The sequence below is a fragment of the Equus przewalskii genome, chromosome 6 (genome assembly GCF_037783145.1).
Source record: "Equus przewalskii isolate Varuska chromosome 6, EquPr2, whole genome shotgun sequence".
Lineage (NCBI taxonomy): Eukaryota > Metazoa > Chordata > Mammalia > Perissodactyla > Equidae > Equus > Equus przewalskii.
This window is the reverse complement of record NC_091836.1, coordinates 79199000-79219997: the sequence shown is the minus strand read 5'-3', so window position 1 is coordinate 79219997 and position 20998 is coordinate 79199000. Positions and strand designations below refer to the sequence as shown.

General features: G+C 38.3%; 1 protein-coding gene across 8 annotated transcripts in view; it reads left to right on the top strand.

Annotated features, from left to right (window-relative positions):
- The window catches only part of SBF2 (SET binding factor 2), a 473818-nt gene that overhangs the window by 425913 nt on the left and 26907 nt on the right, over positions 1 to 20998 (top strand). For 3 of the 8 annotated variants that reach the window (XM_070626323.1, XM_070626328.1, XM_070626329.1), the window contains 7 exons: positions 1699 to 1839; positions 2738 to 2833; positions 10121 to 10195; positions 11556 to 11740; positions 15108 to 15284; positions 17362 to 17463; positions 18197 to 18382. In XM_070626323.1, the coding sequence (XP_070482424.1) occupies positions 1699 to 1839; positions 2738 to 2833; positions 10121 to 10195; positions 11556 to 11740; positions 15108 to 15284; positions 17362 to 17463; positions 18197 to 18382 (962 nt within the window). The remainder of the gene's footprint in view (positions 1 to 1698; positions 1840 to 2737; positions 2834 to 10120; positions 10196 to 11555; positions 11741 to 15107; positions 15285 to 17361; positions 17464 to 18196; positions 18383 to 20998) is intronic. The other 5 variants (XM_070626327.1, XM_070626330.1, XM_070626326.1 and 2 more) reach the window with 2 other exon arrangements.

Below are 20998 nucleotides of genomic sequence, written 5' to 3'. Positions count from 1 at the left end.
ATAGAATCATGTGCTTTTTAATATTTCTTCTTTATTCTCATCCATTTCCCTCCTGAAAGTTAAAAGTTGGCCAGTGTGTTTTTGATCATTCAGTTGACTGAGGGAAGCACACACACAACACTATATTATTATTATTATTATTGTTACTATTATTATTATTATTATTCACCTGGCTTAGAGTCTCAACATTGGTGTAATTGAAGGCACTTGGCTTTTAACTGTTTCTGCCCTGAGGAATCTTTCCAAGCCACATAGTAGGTATAATAGAACACAGCAGATGTAAGTTGCATAAAGTGAGTGAATCATCTCAGGAACATGGGTGAGCATATCACTGAGCTGTTGGTTGGAAAAATTGAAAATTTTTTATTCCACTGTTTTTTCATTTTCTTAATCTAATATAATTTTACTGTATTTCATATTTTTGAGCTCACACATTTTTTCTCATTTTAATAGCTTTGAAATCAGGATGCATCTTACAATTGATGTGATCAGAAAGAATTATGTCATATTTTAAGTGGCAGAGTTTTTTATTCTTATTACATAAAATAATGGTGCATCTTATAATTGATGACATCTTAAGTTTATAAAATATAATTGGCATCTTAAAGATGATAAAATCTAATAATATATTACTAATTCTTTATTTCCTATTCAGATTGTAAGAAAATTTGTTAATATCTATTGTCCTTCTAGTGAGTCCCTCCTGATGCCTCTTTAAAATGCCTGGGCCAATTTCAGTGATACTGTTTTACTCCACACAAACCACACTGAGACTCCCTCCAACCCAAAATTGCTCTCACAATTGTTTCCATCTGTGCATACTTTTTGCCCCTCTTTTATTTTTTATTTATTTGTTTATTTTGCAGGGGGAATATTCACCCTAAGCTAACATCTGTTGACAATCTTCCTCCTTTTTTCTTCCTTTTCCCCCGACAAAGCCCCAGTGCATAGTTGTGTATAGTCATGTGTTCTTCTTATTCTTCTGTGTGAGCCACCACCACAACATGGCTACTGACAGACGAGTGGTGTAGTTCCACACCCAGGAACCAAACCCAGGCCGCCAAAGCAGAGGGTGCCAAACTTTGACCGCTGGGCCATCAGGGCTGGCTCTTTTTGCCCATCTTTTAGAAGGACCAGGGAATCTAGCAGTAGCTGCTGCTGTCTTCTGCCCATCTTCCTCCACTCTTCCTACAATAAACCCCTACAAGTTCATGTCCCCAGTTAGGCCTATGTGGCAGAATTGGAATAAAGCTACTGGTATTGGGAAGTTCTCACTTCTGCCTGTTTTGGGATTCCAAGGGAACCCACTCTGTCCTCTGCTCCCAAACAGTAGCATGGATGGGATGGTTGGGGGAGATCATCAAGGAGATGATGTCTTTTGTGAATCTTCATTTTGAATTGTTTGGCTAATGAGAAACTACACCTGCGCTTGGAAAGATAGCCCTCTGCTGTTTTCCAGACCTGGGCTCTTTCTGGGAGGATGATGAGGCAATCAAGAAGTAGGTGTGGTGAAACCAATATCATGGGAGGATTAGCTGTTTGATAGTTTGGAGCTTTAATTGGGACTGGTTCCCATATTTAGGTGTGGTGACTTGGACACTGTATATAGAAAGAATAAACAAAATACGTATAGATATAAAAACCTCTTTTATTAATATAGAGGCAGTTTGTTTTATTCAATATCTTTTCCTTTTATAGCTCCTACCTCCTCTTTAGAATCTTCCAGTAGCATAGAACAAGAAAAGTACTTGCAAGCCTTACTGAATGCAGTTTCTGTCCATCAGAAACTCAGTGGCAATAACACCCTTACTGTCAGGCCAGCACTTGCTCTGTCTCCAGGTAAGATTTGATAATGCTTTTCTTCTTGACAGCTGTGAAAGGTCAGATTCATTCCTAGGGTTTGTCTCTTTAGTTATTTGCACTGTTTTGTCAACATGACCCCTCAAAGTTTTACCTTGTGGGGCTATAACTTTAGTTCCTTTTACTTAGAAGGCAGGGTACCTCTATTAGTTTCTAGTAAACTTAGTAACCAAATTTCGAGATTCAAGTATTTCTTTTTTAAAGGAGTAATAGGGGAGGAGGTGGGGAACATAAGGTCATCTGGGGTTTTTTTCCTAGAATTTGTTTTACATAGACTTTAAAATACTGTTACAAAGTTGAATGGATAAGTTGAACATCTGTTTATTAAAAGTATATTTATTAAAATCATCATTTTTTAAGTTTGAAATTCCAAAAGTTTCTGCAGCCTTTTATGATTTGCAGTACAGTTTGTTTTCACTAGATTTGGATGAAGCCATTAAGACTTGTACTAATATTTTGTTTCAGTTATCATGTGATGGAACCCCAAAGGGTTCATGTAGAGGTAACCCTAATGTGTTAGACACAGGAGCATGTGACTTGAGAAGCTGGTCTCCCTGGCTTAATCAGCTATTTGAATTAGCTCAACATAAGCAGAAAGTGGCTTTTCTTGTAAAGTAACACCATGCATGCCTTGCTTCATTTATCATTAAATTCTCTGATTGCACTTGCCAAACCTAACTCTCTGTAATCTTGCAAATGTGTGTATCTTTGAGGAAATAGTAACAGTGCCTTGTTAGCTCTGTTGAAGCTTTGGGTACTTAAAAAGTACAATGTTTGGCAGCAATTAGACATGCTACCCATGAAGATAACTTTTTGTCATTTGAGTAATGTTAACCCGAACGACATGGTTTTTGTTCTTCTTTTTGGCTGACTTTAGGGACTGAAAGGAGGACTTCAAGAATGTCCACTGTGCTTAAGCAGGTAGTGCCAGGACATTTGGATGTAAACCCATCCAATAGCTTTGCTCGAGGAGGTTAGTAAGATTGATTTTATGACTGAGCACTGATACAACCTTAAAAGCAGAAAACTTTTTTCTAGATAGTGATACTTTAAATCAACTGATTATGGTTCAAATTGTTCTTAATTACCCTTTTCTGAAGGAATGATCAGATTTGTTACTAGCATGGTGACAGATGAGTTAAGCCTTGTGGGACAAGAGGTATAATAATTGCTGAAATCTTATCTGTTGGTGGGTTTGGAAGCATTGGGAGGTGAGGGGAGCATGTCTAAATGGTGAATCAGCCCTGGGAGCACTCCATGATGCTTCAGGTTTCCGGGGTAGAAGGGCTGATCACAGAAGCATAAACAGCTAGAGAAGTGATCCCAGACCCAAGGGCTGTACCTCCAATACCGGTTATGTTTACTCCTGTTCTCTGAAATGCTGGTTTGGGGAATAAGAGAGAATGATATCCAGGTTACTCTTTCCTCTGGACTGTAGCTGCTGGTGTGAGGAAATAGAGAAAGGCTGAATATGGCTCTTTTAGGTCCAAAGAGTGGCCTACTTTTGTCTCTGGAGGTTTGTGTTGGGTTTTTTTACTTTGCAAAGGAAATTCCAGACCAGGTATCTGGATTGTAAAGTCCCACTGCTTCACAATAGAGTCATAGAATCTTAGAATCTTCCTCTCACCTGCATGCAACGCTGAATCCCCTTGAAAACATACCAAGTGAGTGATCTTGGTTCTACTTGAACACCGTCCGTGGTGGGAAACTCATTTCTTCCCAAAAGTAGTCCCTTTTGTTTGTAAGCAACTTTATTTGTTAGAAAATTCTTTCTCATATTGATCTAAAAATCTACCACCATGTAACTTTTACATATTGACCCTAGCTCTGCCCTCTAAAGTGAGAAAATTCTAAATCTAATCTCCCTCACTACAGCCCTTCAGATTTAAAAACCATTCTCATCTTTTCTCTCTGAGAACTTTCATTAACTCTAAATATTCCCAATTCAAATAGTTGCAGTCCACTCACCATCTTTGTCATTCTGTGTATTCGCCACAGAACTGAACTCATGCAGCCTGAGATTACCTTAGATATGAGGACAGCCCCATCACTCCGTTGACCCTGTTGAGATTAATATCATTTGAAATCGCTTTGTCTGCTTCACGGGTGCTATTGTTCTTAACAGCCTTGAGGGTTAGTTTTTGGACCTAAATATACTATACTATACCTACAAAATTTCATCTTTTTTGGTATGGATTATTTTTTTAGACCTTTGGATCTTGATTGTGTCCACCAGTGTATTAGCTGTTTTCCCAAGCCTCTTGTCATCCACAGATTTCATCACTGTTCTCATGTGATTTGTTGTTTAAAAGAATGTTGAACAAACCACAGCTAAGGACAAAAGCCTTCAGCAAAATAATATAGAAGCCTCTCTGAAGAAAGAGACTTATCTGTTAATCTATACTGGTTATTAGTCCTCCTACTAAAACTCACCTGGCCCATATTTCTAAATCTCTCTGAATCTCTTTAATCTAATATTTGCCGATCTTTCAAACTGTTAATTGTATCACAGAAGATTTTATGGTTAGTTTAGCATGACTCATCATAGGAATTAGTCCTTTTTCGTAAGTAATCATAAATAGTCCATTAATAACCTGTTTTAGAATTTGGTTTAGAATCAACATGAAGGCTTTATTTTACAAAATACTCTTTTTTCCCTTTTGAAAACCAAGATGACTATGCACATCTCCTGGCAGTCATATTGGTTCTTTGGATACTTTTTTTCCCACCTCATTAGAACTTTCTGCAATTGCAGGATTTCCTGAAAGCTTTCAACCTTCCTCAGTCATCTTCCTAATTAGGCCTTAAAGTCATTGTATTAGTTTTTTAGAGCTACTGTAACAAAGAGCCACACACTGTGTGGCCTAAACAACTATTGTCTCAAAGTTCTGGAGGCTAGAAGTCTGAAATCAAGATATTGTCAGAGTTGGTTCCTTCTGAGGGCTGTGAGGAAGAATCTTTTCATACCTTTCCACTGGCTTCTGGAGGTTTGCTGGCAATCTTTGGCATTCGTTAGCTTGTGGAAGCATCACCCAGATCTCTGCCTTCATCTTCACATGACATTCTCCCTGTGTATCTGTCTCCAAATTTCCCTGTTTTATAAGGACAGAAATCATACTGAATTAGGAGCCCACCTCACTCCAGTATGACCTCATCTTAACAACTAATTACATCTGCAACAATTCTGTTTCCAAATAAGGTCATATTCTGAGTATCCATCCTAATTGGGTGTTAGCACCACAACATATAAATTTAGGGGGTGGGGAACACAGATCACCCATAACATTCATATATGACTTTTTTTGGACTTTTAAAAATACTATTGTTTTAAAGTTTAGGATACAAACCTCATTCTTCTCATCATTTCTTTCTTGGTGAATATGAACTAAAAGATAATGCAGTGGCTTTCTCCTAAGGTTCCTGGTATTCCTTCTGTCAGATTTGGTCCAAGGTTGTAGTTCCTCTTATTGCTTCATTTACCGTCTGAAAGTTTATATTGTTGGCAAGGCACAGCTTTTCCATTCAGCTTTTGGTAGAATGCAGCTTCCAGCACAGGTCTGGTTAGTTGAAGCCCTCCCACCCCACACCCTGCTCTTGTGTTTTGCCTTGAAAACTTCATCAAGAACATGTGACCTAGTCTTCCATTTGGCCAGGTGACCTATAATATAAATTTTAGCTGCAAAATTGTCTCTCCTTCTATGTAGGTACCTAAGGCTCATGGATATTCACCGATCTATTTCGACTGCATTATCTTCTGTTTTTTTATATTGGCCTCAGACTCATGGCTTTTTTTAGACAAGGGGATCCCCACTAATGGTTACATTCTAATTATGAGTCCATTCTTTACTCTTCTCAAAGATACCTGGAAAGCTATATTTACCTCTTAAGGTTAAAATCTTCTATTTAATTTGTTTCTGACCCATTATATGCACAATGAGGCCGTAATTATTATTTCTGACACCCTTCCCAAATATTTTCTTCTGAAAATTACTGTGAACTTAGTATGTTTCCTTATGAGTTTTTTTGCCCCTAACCAGATGCCCATCATTCTGGTGTTTTAAGCTAAGATCCCGAAATGCAAATCTCATTCTTTTTGCTCTATCTCTTAATTCTTCACTCCTAAAGCCAAATCTTCCAAGATCTCAGTCATTAATTGGAAGATGAGATACTTCTATTTCCTGGCACCTTCAGCTGCTTCTGTGATCCCTAGAGCTTCTTCCATTGTCTTTTCTGATAGTGTCATTTCGTCTCATATAGAGTAGCAGGAATGGACTGGAGCAAGCAAGTTTGGGAAGTCTCAGAAGATTCCCTATTAACATGAACATGGCAGGCAGACACACACTCAAATTGGCCAGGGCAAGACTAGGTGTAGACACTCGCGTGCCCTGCAGGTAGTTCGTTTCCTTGTTCCTGCCCTCAAGTACAGTCTCTTCATTCTTGCCGAGCGCTAGGTACCGCTTCCGCAGAGGCTCCTCATTGATCCTGTAGGGAAGAGCCTCCTAGCTCTAAATCTTCCTCTTAGCCTTCTCCTTTTTTGCTCTTCTGTGTATTTTCACTGTTTTTTATTCCTTTCTTTGTCAAAGAATCTTATTTCCTGTTTCCTTCTGATGTTATTTCCACTGTGTGCCTTTCCCCCTCTGATGAACCAGAGTCTAGACTGACCTGCACCTTCTCCTTAACCGTTTTTTCAGTCAGGGTGTTCACTTTGCATTCAGCAAGCATGTTGATGACTTCCCACGATAGGGGAAGCAACCTGTTTTACACACGAACCAGTTAAGAAAAAAATGAAGATGTGAATAGATCACATTGTTTTTCATTTAAAATTAAAATAGCTTTTGAGCCCCATGGGGAAAACACATATACTTACAACTTGGATAAATTATTTTGCTGAGTAGAAAAATGCCATGAGAAAATTGGTACTCCCTCTTAAATACAAAAATATAAAAGCTGGTATATTTGAGAAGTAGCCACATGGAGGCAGCTTTTAACTTTTCCTCGTTTACATTTCTATGGCCCTTTAAGTTTCTCTACATGTGTTATTTTATCCGTGAAATAACCTCCAGAGTAGGTATTATAAGAGGCTCTGAGAGATGAAGTGAATTGGCCAAGGTCACTTAGCAAATAACAGAACTGGGACTAGGATTAGTTCAGTCCATTTCAGTGCAGCATTCACTGAGTATAGCTTGTATCTCATGCACTGTGCTAGGCATCAGGGCACGTTGATAAATGCGGTACCCCATCCCCATATCCAGTCCAAGCATTCTTTCCTTTCTCTCCTTTGTCAGAACAGAGTGGAGGGAACACCACCAGTGCTTCGGAAACATTCCTGCTCTAAACAACAGTGCATTCCCAAGGGTGGGATGAGCTGCATCACTTCTTCACTGAAACCGCCCCCTTAGCCAGATCCTTCCGGACAGATCCGGGGTCGTACGATTGCCTAGGTGACAAGACACTAGAGTTTGGTTCAGTTATAGTCAAATTCAAACCACAGCCTTACTTCTTAGTGTGTGCTAATAAGCAATTTAGGAAACTTCTTAATTCTCCATGTCCTCATCAGTAAAATAGAGATAATAAATAGTATGTATCTAGCTTTAGAGTAGTTACAAGGAATCAATGAAATAATATATGTAAGGCACTTAACAGTAACTGGCTGATAATAGGAGCTCAATAAATGTTAATTCCATTATTATTGTTATAGTTATTATCACTTTTGTTGCCTAATACTCTGCTGAAATGGGAGGAAAGTCTACCTTTACATTTAAATTGCCTTAAACCCAATTGCTGTTCACTGGCCTACGCCAAGAAGGTAGATGCCATATGTTCTAAGTCTAGGCCAATAACTTTCAAACTTTTTTGATTATGACTCAGAGTAAGAAATACATTTTATATCTATATGTGTAGATACGTATTCATTTTCTATCACAGTTCAGGTAGGAATAAGTCATAATGCAAAGTATATATACTAAAACAAAAGTTTCATGAAACAATATTCATCTATACCTCATGCAGTGCACATAGTACATTCAATTCTAATCTGTTTCACTTTTTCAAAAATACTGATTTGACCTACTAAAGTGATTTCACAAACCACTAAGGGGGACTCTGCAGTTTGGAAAAACACAATTCCAGGCCAGTGTTACATGCTCACGACGAATATTTGACACCTAGGAATCACTCAGGAAGCTAAGTAGACCTCACACCAATGCAATAGTGGTTTTGGTTTACATGACTGCCAGATGGGGTGACCAATTCTGAAAGCCCTCTGCTGGCCCCATATCAGTACAGATCATTTTCTCATTGCTGATTTTCTGCTATGTGATAAACACTTGGCAGTTTTTCATTAATGAGCCTCTATTTGGAGAATTCCTCCTTTTTAGTTTGTCTTAGTCTGGAAGCAAAGCTAAACTGGCCATGAAAACTCTATGAATAGCAGTGGAGCATTGTCTGATACAGTGCTGGAAGGTGCGAGGATGGCGCAAAAGATCCAGGCAGGGCTCCACTCTGCTGTCCACAGGGTTGCTGGGAGTTGGAATCTACTCAATGGCACTAACAACAAATTTAATGTTTTTTTTATTTAATGCCCTCTTTTCATTCTTTCATGGCAAATAATTGAGTTGAAGATATAATTAGAGGACCACAACAGTTCACGGTGTGTCAATTTTCCAAAAGAAAATAATCGACGGTTGTTTTCAGTACCTGTGTATCAGGCTCTCAGCATGGATATAAGAATAAATACGATTAGGTCTCTGCCCTTTAGAGCACACAATCTAGAAGAATAAAATGTGCAAATAATCACAATACCATGTGATCAGAGTTCAAATAGAGCTATCTACAACTCTGAGGACAGTCAGGAATGCTTTTCAGAGGAGTTCACATTGTTCCTGGATTTTAGGGGATAAGGAGTTTGTCAGGTAAAGAAGTGGGAGAAATCATTCCAGGCAGAGTGACTAGCATAATAAAGTGTGATGTGTTTGGGGAACTGTATCTCGGAATCAGGAACCAACCACTCAAGCTGCGCTGTAAGTGTTTAGTGTCCCATATTCCAACAGGAAAGCTCAAAACCTTGGCAGAAAGGAGAGCAGTCGGCTAGCACACAGGAGGCCTGGGCCTTTGCCCTGCCGCCCCAGGTCTGTGTTCTGTCCTGCAGTGGCACTCTGTGCAGTCAGCCAGCGCCTCTGCAGCCCTTAGCTTCCTCACTTCCCTTGGCCACTAAGCCATCAGCGCCCTGCATTTCCTGCTTCCGAAGGAGTGAGACAAATGAAAAATCATTTCTAGTGATTTTTCTTTTATGAAATTGTCATATTTTATGCAGTTTTGCAATCTATAGCTTAATCATACTGCTGTTAAGGTTTTCAATCCTGAATAAATACAGAGTCATTTTTCTTAACTGGCTTGAATAGTCCTTTTGTTCAGGAAATAATGTAACTGTAACTTACTGCTCACCGTTTTTGTTATTACCAGATAAAGTTTGCCATAGTCACGAAACACTTTCTGTTGGAAAAAAGATATTACTCAAATTACAAAAGTATTATCTCTAATATTGCCTATCATTTTGGTGCAAGTAGGGATTTTAGGAGAAGTCATTACTTTGATCATCACAAGCTGTCCTTTAGTGGCATTGGGTATTGTCACAGGATCATGAATTTTTGCTGCTCATAACTGTCTGTTTATAGAAAATAAGTGTAATTTCCAAATGAAAAAAGAAAAAAGAAGATAGCGTGGCAATGCTTAATGCTCTACTGCAAAACATGCCCTTAGTTATTCCAAATGGTTGCTAGAGCTTTGTTCCTGATGTGATGACCTTGCTCAAGGAGCAAACGTGTTGTACAACACATAGCGTTTGCCAGTCAATCAGCCTCCTTAAGGACTAGGGCCAATGCTTTCCTAACATTTACCTCCCCCTCCCAAAATTCCTTAATTTTATTATATAAATTTGTTTCTCACCAAATGACAATCTGCAAAAGCTTATTCCATTTGGTATAATTTTTTAGTGGCCCTCTCTGCTGTGCTGTCCATTTCATTGTGCTTATAATATTTATAAACAGGTGCTGAAGTTTCATTTAACAGGCGCTCAGTTCATCTTTTTTGTGTGACTGCAGCTTTTTATTTGTTAATCAGATCTTCTACTTTTATTATATTTACATTTTTCTCCTATGTTAACTTAATTTTAAAAATTAAATAACCTATGCTTCTCTTTTGCTCTGATGTTTGCTGCTATATGCATTTCATTCCTCCTTCTGTCTTTAATCTTACCTACCAGTGCATGGGTACAGAGATAAATGTTTTACTCAGTCAAATCCCAAATCTTCAACTAAGGCAAGAGTCCATAATCAAGGTACTGTATTCTCCGTCCTGATGTGTCACTCCTTTTAACCGTCTTTGTATAAAAGCATATGTGTTACAAGTGACTTTTTTCACATTTGTTTGTCAAATTATATCCTTTATTCCCATCCACATTCTGAATTTCCTCTGTGATTCCATTTACAAAAATTTGCCATAATATCTAAGACAGGCTCATAGGTTATATAGAAAGATTCATCCATGTTAAGCAGAAATCACCTACAAAACCTTTTTTTGGAAACTGGTCTCCTGAGCCTAGAAGTGCTCATAAAAAAGAGAAGTGGATGTGACATTATCATAGTGACTTTTAGTCACCTCGAAACATGGCTTGATTTAAGATTTAGCAAAGATTAAAGCTTCTCAAAGAGCCTTTCCAAATCAAGAGAAGAAAACCCACTTCAGGGAAACAGTGACAGTGTCCTGCACCCCTGTGACCACATCACTGAAGGAGCACCACAGTCCACGGGCGCTCGTAAGGGGCTCTGCTGTTTTGAAGGTGCTCTGTACTAGTCACATTTGAGACTTAGTATATGCCTTTGTGTTTGGATATTTAATATTTAATAGTCTCGTTCGCATATAGAAGTCCTTGATTTTCCTAATTAATATAATTAAGGGCAACTTATAACATGAGATTTTTCTAGCAGCTTAGCTTGGCCTTTCCTTTAGAGGACATCTGCTTCTGACTGTAAATTTTAAATAAAGCCTCCTAAAATTCTGTGAAATGCATATTACCAAATTTACAGCTTCTCACTATTTTTCATGGATACTGGAAGAAAAAGACTATAATATAATCTTTACTAGTTTAAAATTACATCATTTTGGCATGATACACAAATATTAATTCTGAATCTAGCCTCAGATTTTAGTAGGTTTAGTAACGTTCTAATTTATTTCTTAGTCTAGATTCTTGTTGAATTGACTGACTAAAGCAGAAGAATGTGCCTTACTTCTTTCATGAAGCTCTGAGAAACTGAGTTACTCCACGTTCTCCTCCCTAGGCTTCAGTATCGCCTCCTGTCCAGGCTTTTCGTTTCCCAGTGTCAGCACACTCTTTCCATTCGTGATCTTAGTATTTACTTATAAATATTGACTTTACATTAAAATATAAAAATAGGATTGACTAGGGTGACTTCTTAGACTTCAATTCTAAGATTGTGTGATTTTGAAATGCTATGTTAAATAATACTTAGGTGTTACAAAAGTAAATGACAGATAACTAATATGATCCATTATTATTTAGATTAATTAACTTACTCTTACCTTTAAAACTGTACCTACAGAGCATGCATCTTTTTCCCTATTTGGTGGCATTCCCACATCAGATTATCTCACTCAATTATTTTGGCTTTGTGAAGGTGTATGGGCAAGTCTTCGCTCTAGCACTCGCCTGATCAGCTCTCCAACATCCTTCATTGATGTTGGCGCCCGGCTGGCCGGCAAGGATCACTCTGCCTCCTTTAGTAACAGCGCCTACCTGCAAAACCAGCTCTTGAAACGCCAAGCAGCCCTTTATATATTTGGCGAAAAATCCCAACTAAGGGTAAGATTTCTTTTTCTGACTTAGAAACTTTATGGATACATGAAGGCAGTTTATAAAATTTACCTCATAAAACAGCTTTCCTAGAAATTTTTTTTTTGCAGCATGGCTTCTTAACCTGGAGTTAATAATAATTTCAAAGAAATTTTTAGCTCATACATATGTATGTATGTATATCTACCATATATTTATATATATGTACAGATACATATACATATGCATATTTATTAGCCATGAAAATAAGTACTTACTCATGATCATGTAAAAAATTCATAAACATCAGGAATATTGGAAATAAGAAATAAGGCTATTCAGGCTGTGATTTTCCACTATCTAAGTTCAATTTCCATAGGAATCTCTGTCCATGGCACAACGGCTGTTTTTGTTGTTGTAAGCCTATTGATAAAGAAAGTTACAGCAAAGTAGAAGAGGGGAAAGAAGAGGACTATGGCACTGTGCATGGAGGCAAGGGAAGCCCAAGGCTATGTTTTCTAAGTTACATTTCTTAAAACTTCACAAAACTGTATATACAGAGACACTTGTCTTAAGACATGTCAGAAAATTCAAAATATAAGATGCTAACCAACTTTATTCTAACTTTTCAATTATTATGCTAAAGAACACTATGCTGAGGTCCCATAAATTATAAAAATAGTCTCTACCTCCAAAAACAACAGTAATTCCTCAGGTTTAATGTTTTTGCAGTTCACACATTACAAAATAAACTTCATTACTACTGACACGTGTATGGGAAATAAAATCATTTGTTAATTCAGAAGTCCTCTCAAAGTTTAGTCCACTGCTCCCATCAGCCCTGGACTATCTAGACAGACTTTCAGTTAAACTATGGAACAGAGGCTGTGAGCAGGCTCCCACATGCTTGGTCCTCGAGATGCCAGTGACTGAGTCACCTCTTCAGAGGCAAGCTGCCTTTGTTAGCTCTTCTCCCACCACCTGGACTACTGCAGTCACTTAGTCACCAACCTCTAGGGTAGAGAGCATGAAACTGCCAGGTAATGCTCAATTTTTAAATGTGCACACGTCTTGTGATACAGCAGATAATATTATATCCAGAAAATGGTTGGAATATTTTTCAACAGTAATCCAGGGTTGCCTGCACAGCCTCCTTGCACCAGTGTCTTTTTCAGAGCAGACACTTTCTACACGTCGGCATACCACTTACCCAAGGTTTGTCTGCTGAGTGCTCAACTCTGCCATTCCCTTTGCACGGCAGTCCTCAGGTTAGCTGTGTGATCATGCACATGTGAATAAGGAGCACTGACCACCTGAGACCATCCCACCTTCCCTCCCTGCTCCCTTCCCTCCCTCCCTCCTTTCTTTCTTGCTTTCTTTCTTGCTTTCTTTCTTTCTTTTTCTTTCTCTCTCTCTCTCTCTTTTCAGTAAAGCATTATATTTAAAAAACATAATTCCACCATCCCAGCACAGTAGTCATTAGGATTTTTGTATACTCCCTTCCAGTTTTGCTTTTTCTTAATTCAGTTGGGGTTGGAGAGTATGGGTCCATATCTGTCTGATGTGTGCCACATTCTAACTAGCACAGTGCCATCTAGTTGCAACTCCACACCTTTTTCTTCCAACAAAGGAAACATATAGGAAAGCAAATAAGTGAAGGGAACTTATTCTAAATAATCTTGAATTGGCCTTATTTACCTTTTTAAATTCACATACTTTAATACCTTATACTTAGTAACAAATTCCTTATAACCTCACAGTGTGTCTCAACACTATGGTTGATGACTCCTGGTTTATAAGATAGGCATACTTAGCTCAGCAGTTAGGAAATGGAAAGGAACCTAGTTTTCCTGAAAAGTAAACCATCTTTTATCTACTGTAAGTTAAAAACAAAAAAAACCTATAGAAAAGGTCTCATGTATACTGCTGAGTTCTTTATCTCAAGCCATAACATGTTTGCCTGTTGTATAATAGTCTTCATAATTATTTTAATGACTGCATAGCATTCCATATTGTTGGATATTTCGGTTACTTTCCTTGTCTTCTGTATGTAAAATTGCAGTCACATTTTCAAGCATATAATTTTTTATTATTTTTTTATTGCGATACAATTCACTAGGGTTTTTTTTTTTACATTTTAGGTTATTTCTTTAGGGTCGCTTCCTAAAAGTGGAATTACTAAGATAAAGAGACATTTTTTTTCTTAATACATATTGGAAATGCTATTTAAGGAAAAAAAACTTGTGGATTTTTGCTTTTTATTTTAAAACTTTAATAAGCCTTTTAAAAAATACTCTGAACAAACCAATATGAAACATTAAACAGACCGTATGTGTAAGTCCTTGGCAGTTGTTTTGATTGTGGTAAAATACAAACAACATAAAATTTACCATCTTAACATGTACAGCTCAGTAGTGTTAAGCACATTCATATTGTTGTACAACTAATCTCCAGAAAGCAGTTTTACTCTTAGAAAAGCAGATTATCCAGGAGAGTAATTTGGACAGAATGTGGAGAAAGTAGAAAGAATATGAGAAAATTAATTCATTCTCTGGCATGAGAAGTTAGAGAACTTCTAAATCTTCTTCAGAACTAGGCAACTAGATAATCAAAATAAAATATACCAATGAGCCATCAGTTTAGCTTTCTTTAGTTACAAATGCAACCTCACATAGAATAAATTCCATATGGATTAAAGATATAAATGATAAAAGTACTCAAATAAATATAGATTGATACATGTGTTGTATTGAGTGAAAAAATATTGTCCCAAAGCTGGAAATCAACAAAGCCTTTCATGTTTTGTGGTATTTTTTTTAATTATCATTGACTTTAACATAGTAACTACAGTGTTGTAGTCTTAGGGAGATGAGACAGTAACTTTTATTTCCTTCTCAATGTTTAGCTCTACTTTTTTTTTCATTTTTATAATGACTGTGTTTTACTTGCTTAATAAGAAACAAACGTGTATGTCTACTAACTTTAATTTGTAGATTCTGGAATCTCAACAGTATATTACCTTTTCATTACAATGTGCATCTTAGGAAGACTGAGTGTACAGTTTTGGATTAACCATGCTGTCCATGTGTCGTTGATTCCTCTTTAGACTTCAGGTTCGTGGCCTTATCATTGGCTTATATTTGGTGTTATATGCTCCATCAGGTTCCAACCTACAGTAGTCTCTTCAAGCCAAGTCACACCACTAGAACTTACTGAATGGTTCTTTCCAGGCATACTCACACATTAGCCATGTAAGATTGACTTTCTGGACCCATTGCAGCCTCTGTAGCTACTTGGCCTCAACTAAGTATATATCATTAAGCGTTGCCCTGTTGAAAACATTGATCTTTTACCCATAGCACTTCATCTGCCTAATTCTCTGCATCTTCATCCACAGAACTTCAAGTTAGAATTTGCTTTAAATTGTGAGTTTGTTCCTGTTGAATTTCATGACATCCGACAAGTGAAAGCCAGTTTTAAAAAGCTGATGAGGGCTTGTGTCCCAAGCACCATCCCTACTGACTCAGAAGTGACCTTCCTGAAAGCACTGGGAGACTCTGAGTGGTTCCCACAGGTAAAATCTGGAGCAGCTTGCCTTATAACTCAAGGAAAGAGAGGCCCAGGCAGATACACAGAATTCACAGTTGAGAAAAAAATATTGTGTTGCCCCACTACCTGACATCCTCCCCTTGATTGAGTGCCCTCTATAAAGGCCTTTCAGCTCCAGGAAACTATATGATATAGGAGATGAGCAGGTAGAATTGTTCGTCCCTGGGTTTTTATCACTCTCTAACTGAAAATTTGGTCTCCCTAGGATGGGTTAAGGAGGAAATCATTATTTTTAGATGGAAACTCTTGATACACAATAAATTTAATCAACATATATTTTATAGGGCTCCTGTTCTGTTGTCAGCAGAGTGAGGATCCAGGACTAGTGTAATTTCTAGATGGCTCTAAGAGCCTTTCCTTCTTACTTTTTCACCTTCCATTTGTCTCTCCCTGTTCCATGCCTCTAGATTCTAGATTCACCCCCAAACCAGCCACCAAAGGTACATTGGATGCCCCGAGGCCTACCTAAGCTTTAGGAAAAACCACATCTTTCCTTCGGCTAAGTCAAACTTGGGATGTTTTTAATTGAACTCTTATGTAAAATTAAAGAGAGAGAGGTATACCAGTACACCTAACCCACATTTCTTGCAAACCACAGAAAGAAAGGTGTTTATGACATGTATGTGTTAGACACTGATGCAGACATTTGGCCAAGAGCATCCCTGCGTTAGAGCCTTCAGCCTTGTCTTTGGGCCCCTAATGCCATGACCATTATTCCTTCTTCCTGGAGGGGTTCCCAGCCCCTCTATCCCCTGGCCCACCTACCTCCAAGCCTGCTGCCTCCCTTGAGGAGGAAAAGGGTTATTTCCCACAATACATCAGACTAAAAGACCAAAAAAAGCCAGGAAATGATGTGAATACCCAGGGCAATGACTATTCTCAAGGTACTTAAACTATAGAAAAACAGCCACATATACAATTAGCTATAAATCGATATGAAGGTATGTTAGTTACTATTAAGGCCATTCAAGATACTTGGAGTACCCATGGAAGGAGCTGATCGGTACTCCTGTCTGTCCCTAAACTGTAAGCCTAAGCCCCAAACTGCTTCCAGCACCCAGCCTATGTATCTCTGTTTCTGGTACATTCTGTGTTCTGCTCCTTACTCCAAAGTGAATCCATACCAGAAGTTAATGACTAAAACAATGGAAAACATTGCCCCATTTGGGATGTTGGCATTTTAAAAGGTAACTCAGAGCAAATGCTAAGCCCAGGAGAATTCAGGCCTGGTAATAGCTGTGTTTCAAGAATGGTGAGGAGGAGCTTCCTATTGCTAGAGAGGACGTGTGCCTTCTTCCTGTGTTTAAAATAGCCTACCTCTGTTTAAAATGAGGGGGTGTTTTGTTTTAGTTCAGAGTTGGATACATTCTACAAGTGATGTCAAGTGATGCTAAAAATATTTTTTTTAATTAGAATGTTACACATTTGGTTTTGGAATCTGTATGCTCTGCTCACACCTTAATTGTTCATTAGAGACTGAGTCAGTTGGCTTGGCTTAAAAAGCTGAGCACAAATACAAGTTTTCTTCCCATTTAGTACACAGTACAGACAAATAAGAGTGCCTTTTTAAAAGAAATAACTCATTTATCATAAAATTCATCCTTTTAAAGTATACAATTCAGTGCTTTTTAGTATATTCACAGAGTTGTGCAACCGTGCCCACTAATTCCCAGAAAAATTAAGAGTATCTGAAACAGAACTTATTACATCATAGGAAAACAAATTTAAGTCCAATTACTATGTTGGGAGAGCCACTTAGAATCTCTGTCTTTTCCACTCTGGAATTATAGCTCTTCTGCTTTTCGGGGAATCATGTAAGGTCAATTTATTTCATTACGTATCACTTGAACACATTGTTTTAAAATGTGTCATTGTTTAATTTTGATTTTGACAAAGAACTTTTAAGTATTTATAACTTATGTGGTTCTTCTTTCCAAATGCTTTATCCCTAACTTGATTATCTAAGGTTGACAGCAAGCCCGTCTGTTCTTGGTGCTCAGAAAGTGTTTGGTCTAATTGTGGCCTCCTTTCCTATCTCTTAGCTTCACAGGATAATGCAGCTGGCTGTGGTTGTATCAGAAATACTTGAGAATGGTTCCTCCGTTTTGGTCTGTTTGGAAGAAGGCTGGGACGTCACTGCACAAGTAAACTATTAAAATATATTTTCAGATGTTTGGTTTTATATTTGTATTTCAATTCACTTGTTTTTAAGTTCTGCAGATGAATCTTTTGTGCAATGACTAATGTGTTTATGGACAGAGAAAGTCCTGTGTTAAACACCACCTGGTATCCATCAGAAAGCTCTGTGCCGTGAGCTTCCAGGCCCTGGATAGCTGAGAGCTCTAGCTCAAGGCATCAGGCCCCCTCACCACAGATGCAAAATGCAAACATGCGCATGGAGCCCTTGACCAGCAGTGTAGGACATGGACCATCCTTCCTGGATTTTGTCAGCCCTTTTCCTGGTTCTCTATAAGCCCTTCCTTTGCTCACTCCAGAGTGAAAAGGAAAAGTATGAGTATAAACTACAGTAAGACATTAATCTATACCTGCCAAAAACTGGATGTAGGTTTGAACTGATGCTCTGAGCTCATGAATTAATCTAGGAGAAGGCCACAGTCAGCAATCTGACCAGGTAAGGATTAAAATCTTAATTCCCTGAAAGAGAGCATGTAGCCGAAAGGAATTTGAGTTTGAGTTTTCACTGGAAAGTTTGCATAATTATTTTGATTGGCTGTCCTGGAGCAGTTGGTGAACAAATTTGCTGTCCAGGTAACTTTGCTTGTGAATTAGCTATCATTAAAAGGAAGTGCTTTGTCTTAGCAACAGGATTTTTTCAGGACTGAAAGTAATAAAGTGTTCATCCTGTTTGTGCCCTAGGTCACATCCCTGGTTCAGTTACTCAGTGATCCCTTTTATAGGACACTTGAAGGCTTCCGGATGTTGATCGAAAAAGAGTGGCTCTCTTTTGGTCATAAATTCAGTCAGCGGAGCAGCTTGACCCTCAACTCTCAAGGTAGTGGTTTTGCTCCATTCTTCCTGCAGTTCCTAGACTGTGTCCACCAGGTAAGTAAAGTAAGCTTAAATTGACTTGATATGAGGGAAAGAAAGGAAAAGAGCTGGCATTTATTGAGCATTGGAGTGTCGTGCCAGGTACCTTCATGTCATAACTCTGATGGAGTCAGCCATAAGACTTGCTGAATTCTTAGCAGTGGGTTTCTGGGAATGGAGGAGAAAAAGAACTAGTTGGTTTCTGAAACTAAGACAGCTGAGCTGGCTATTGGGCTGGCCCCCAAGTGAAATGGCTAGCATTCTAAATTACAATCTCCCAGAAAGAGGAGCAAATTTGGGCTTGTTCTCCAGGAAGGTTCGACCTAGGGTAGAACAAGAAAAATCTCTAGGTGGTGGCAGGGCCTGAAATCCAGCACCTGGTCTTCTCAGTTTGGAAGGACCTTAGCTTCTGCCTGGGAATATAGGAGGTAGAGCTTAACCCCTAGAGAAGATCAGGACCCAGCCAGGCAAGCCTGTGTGGTTGAGAACACTGGCTCAGTTCTACTCGGTGACCTAATCAGGGCTGATCAAGAGACCAGGCAGAAACCCAGGTTTAAATCCACATATAATCCAGTCAAACCCAGTGGGAGTGGAGGTGGGGGAGATGTGAATGGTCTAGGTTCCCTCCTACCTTCGTCTCAGGCACATCAGATATAAACTTATTAATGAGGCCTTGGTCAAGATTGGGCTTGAGAATTGCATGGCACTGAGTTTGCAAGTTGAAGGCATTGGCACCAGTGGCTAAATTTGCCTAGGAAAACCAGGGTTGACATTTTCAGCTTCATTTCATCTGCATTGCATCAATGAATGGCTTCTGGCGTGTCAAACATATTTGTCAGAACAATGAACCTCTTTGAAATATGTTGGCCTCAAGTATCTATTGGAAGGAAAGGTGGAAATGTTTTCAGGAACCAGAGTTGGAGCTAGTTCTTCTGGAGAGGCCCAGTTGGTGTATGGTTATGTTGTTTTGTTTTGTTTTTTATTCTATTAATCATTTGATCAGCTTTATTAATTCACTACATAATTTTTTAAAATTTATTTAAAGTGTATAATTCATTAGTTTTTAGTATATTCACAGAGTTCACAGTGAATTTTAGAAGATTTTATCACCCTGAAAAGAAACTCCATACCTGGTACCAGTGACTTCCCATCCCCCCGACCCCAGCCTCACATACACACACACTGGTGGTGATGTTTTTGATTGTTCCAATCAGCTTCTTAAAGAAAAGACCTATTGAATAATTTCAGTTAATTCCATCTGAGCAGCATCTGAAGAAACTGGTCACAAGGTTGTGTTTATACTTTTAAACTTGCAGCAAATGGTATCTTTGTTTCCTGTTGGAATATTAGCCTTTTTGTTCATACTCCTTTTAACAAGTAGATGAGGGAAGAGTCTGGAGCCCATTGTCTCTGAAACAGAAAGCTTAACTGGGACAGGAGAGGAGTAAGCATCTTTTGTCACTTCTAGAGGTGAAAGCATATGAGTTTTATGATCTTGCTAATTGTCGTATTATGTTTACCAACTGCACTAGGCTCTTTCCTGCCTCCATGCCTATATACCACTGCTAACAATCATTACTAATGTTTATTGACTGCTTACTATGTGCCAGGCACTGTTCTCGGCACTAGTTTATTTCATGATTCTTTCTAAGTCTTTACCTGACCCCCTCATTTGTATTCCTAATGAACCATGCACAGACGTCTTTGGTAGCATCTATAACACTACAATATATTTATTTGTATGTGGCTATTGCCTTCTACCTAAACTGATAATTCTCGGTAACAGGGACTAAGTTATATTAATCTTCATATCCCTAATATCTAACACAATTCTAATTTCAGTCTCTGGAATGTAGTAGACACTCGATAAATATATATAATGAGTGAATAAGTGAAAATTTGAATGACCAACTTGTTCAGACTCTCACTACCCTTCATCAAGACCATCTAAAATATCCTAAGTAGAATTGCTGACATAACTTCTGAAAGGTCAGATACGATGCTCTTATTGTCTTTCACAAAAATCTTTAAAGCAGGCAAACAAAGGCTTTCAGTGGCTCCACATTTTAAAGATTACTCTTCCTCATATTGACTTTGAATATAATCATGTCAAATTTCCCTTGAAGTGTTCGTAAGGCCCACCAGAAGCCTATGTTCTGTCTCAGTAAGTACACTCAATTTTTACCCCTGCACTGAGATAATATCAGTGTTTATTCAGTTGAACACTAAATGAAGCCATTGACTTTCTTTTAGAGTCTATGGTATATAAAAATGCTTATTTCTATTAAAATCACAATCCTTATAATGTGGTGTTCACACATTATAAGAACGTACAGGAACTGAGACCAAATGAGGGAACATCAGAGTCACATCTCCTATCTAAATCTGACTCTGAGGCATAAATTCAATGAGAAGAATGGCAGTCACCTGTGTAGACTTTTTAAATAAAAATTAAACTGAACCCATGTCAGCTTTTTTTTAATTTTTATTTTTTATTTTCTTTATTTTTTTGAGGAAGATTAGCCCTGCACTAACATCTGCTGCCAATCCTCCTCTTTTTGCTGAGGAAGAGTGTCCCTGAGCTAACATCCGTGCTCATCTTCCTCTGTTTTATATGTAGGATGCCTGCCA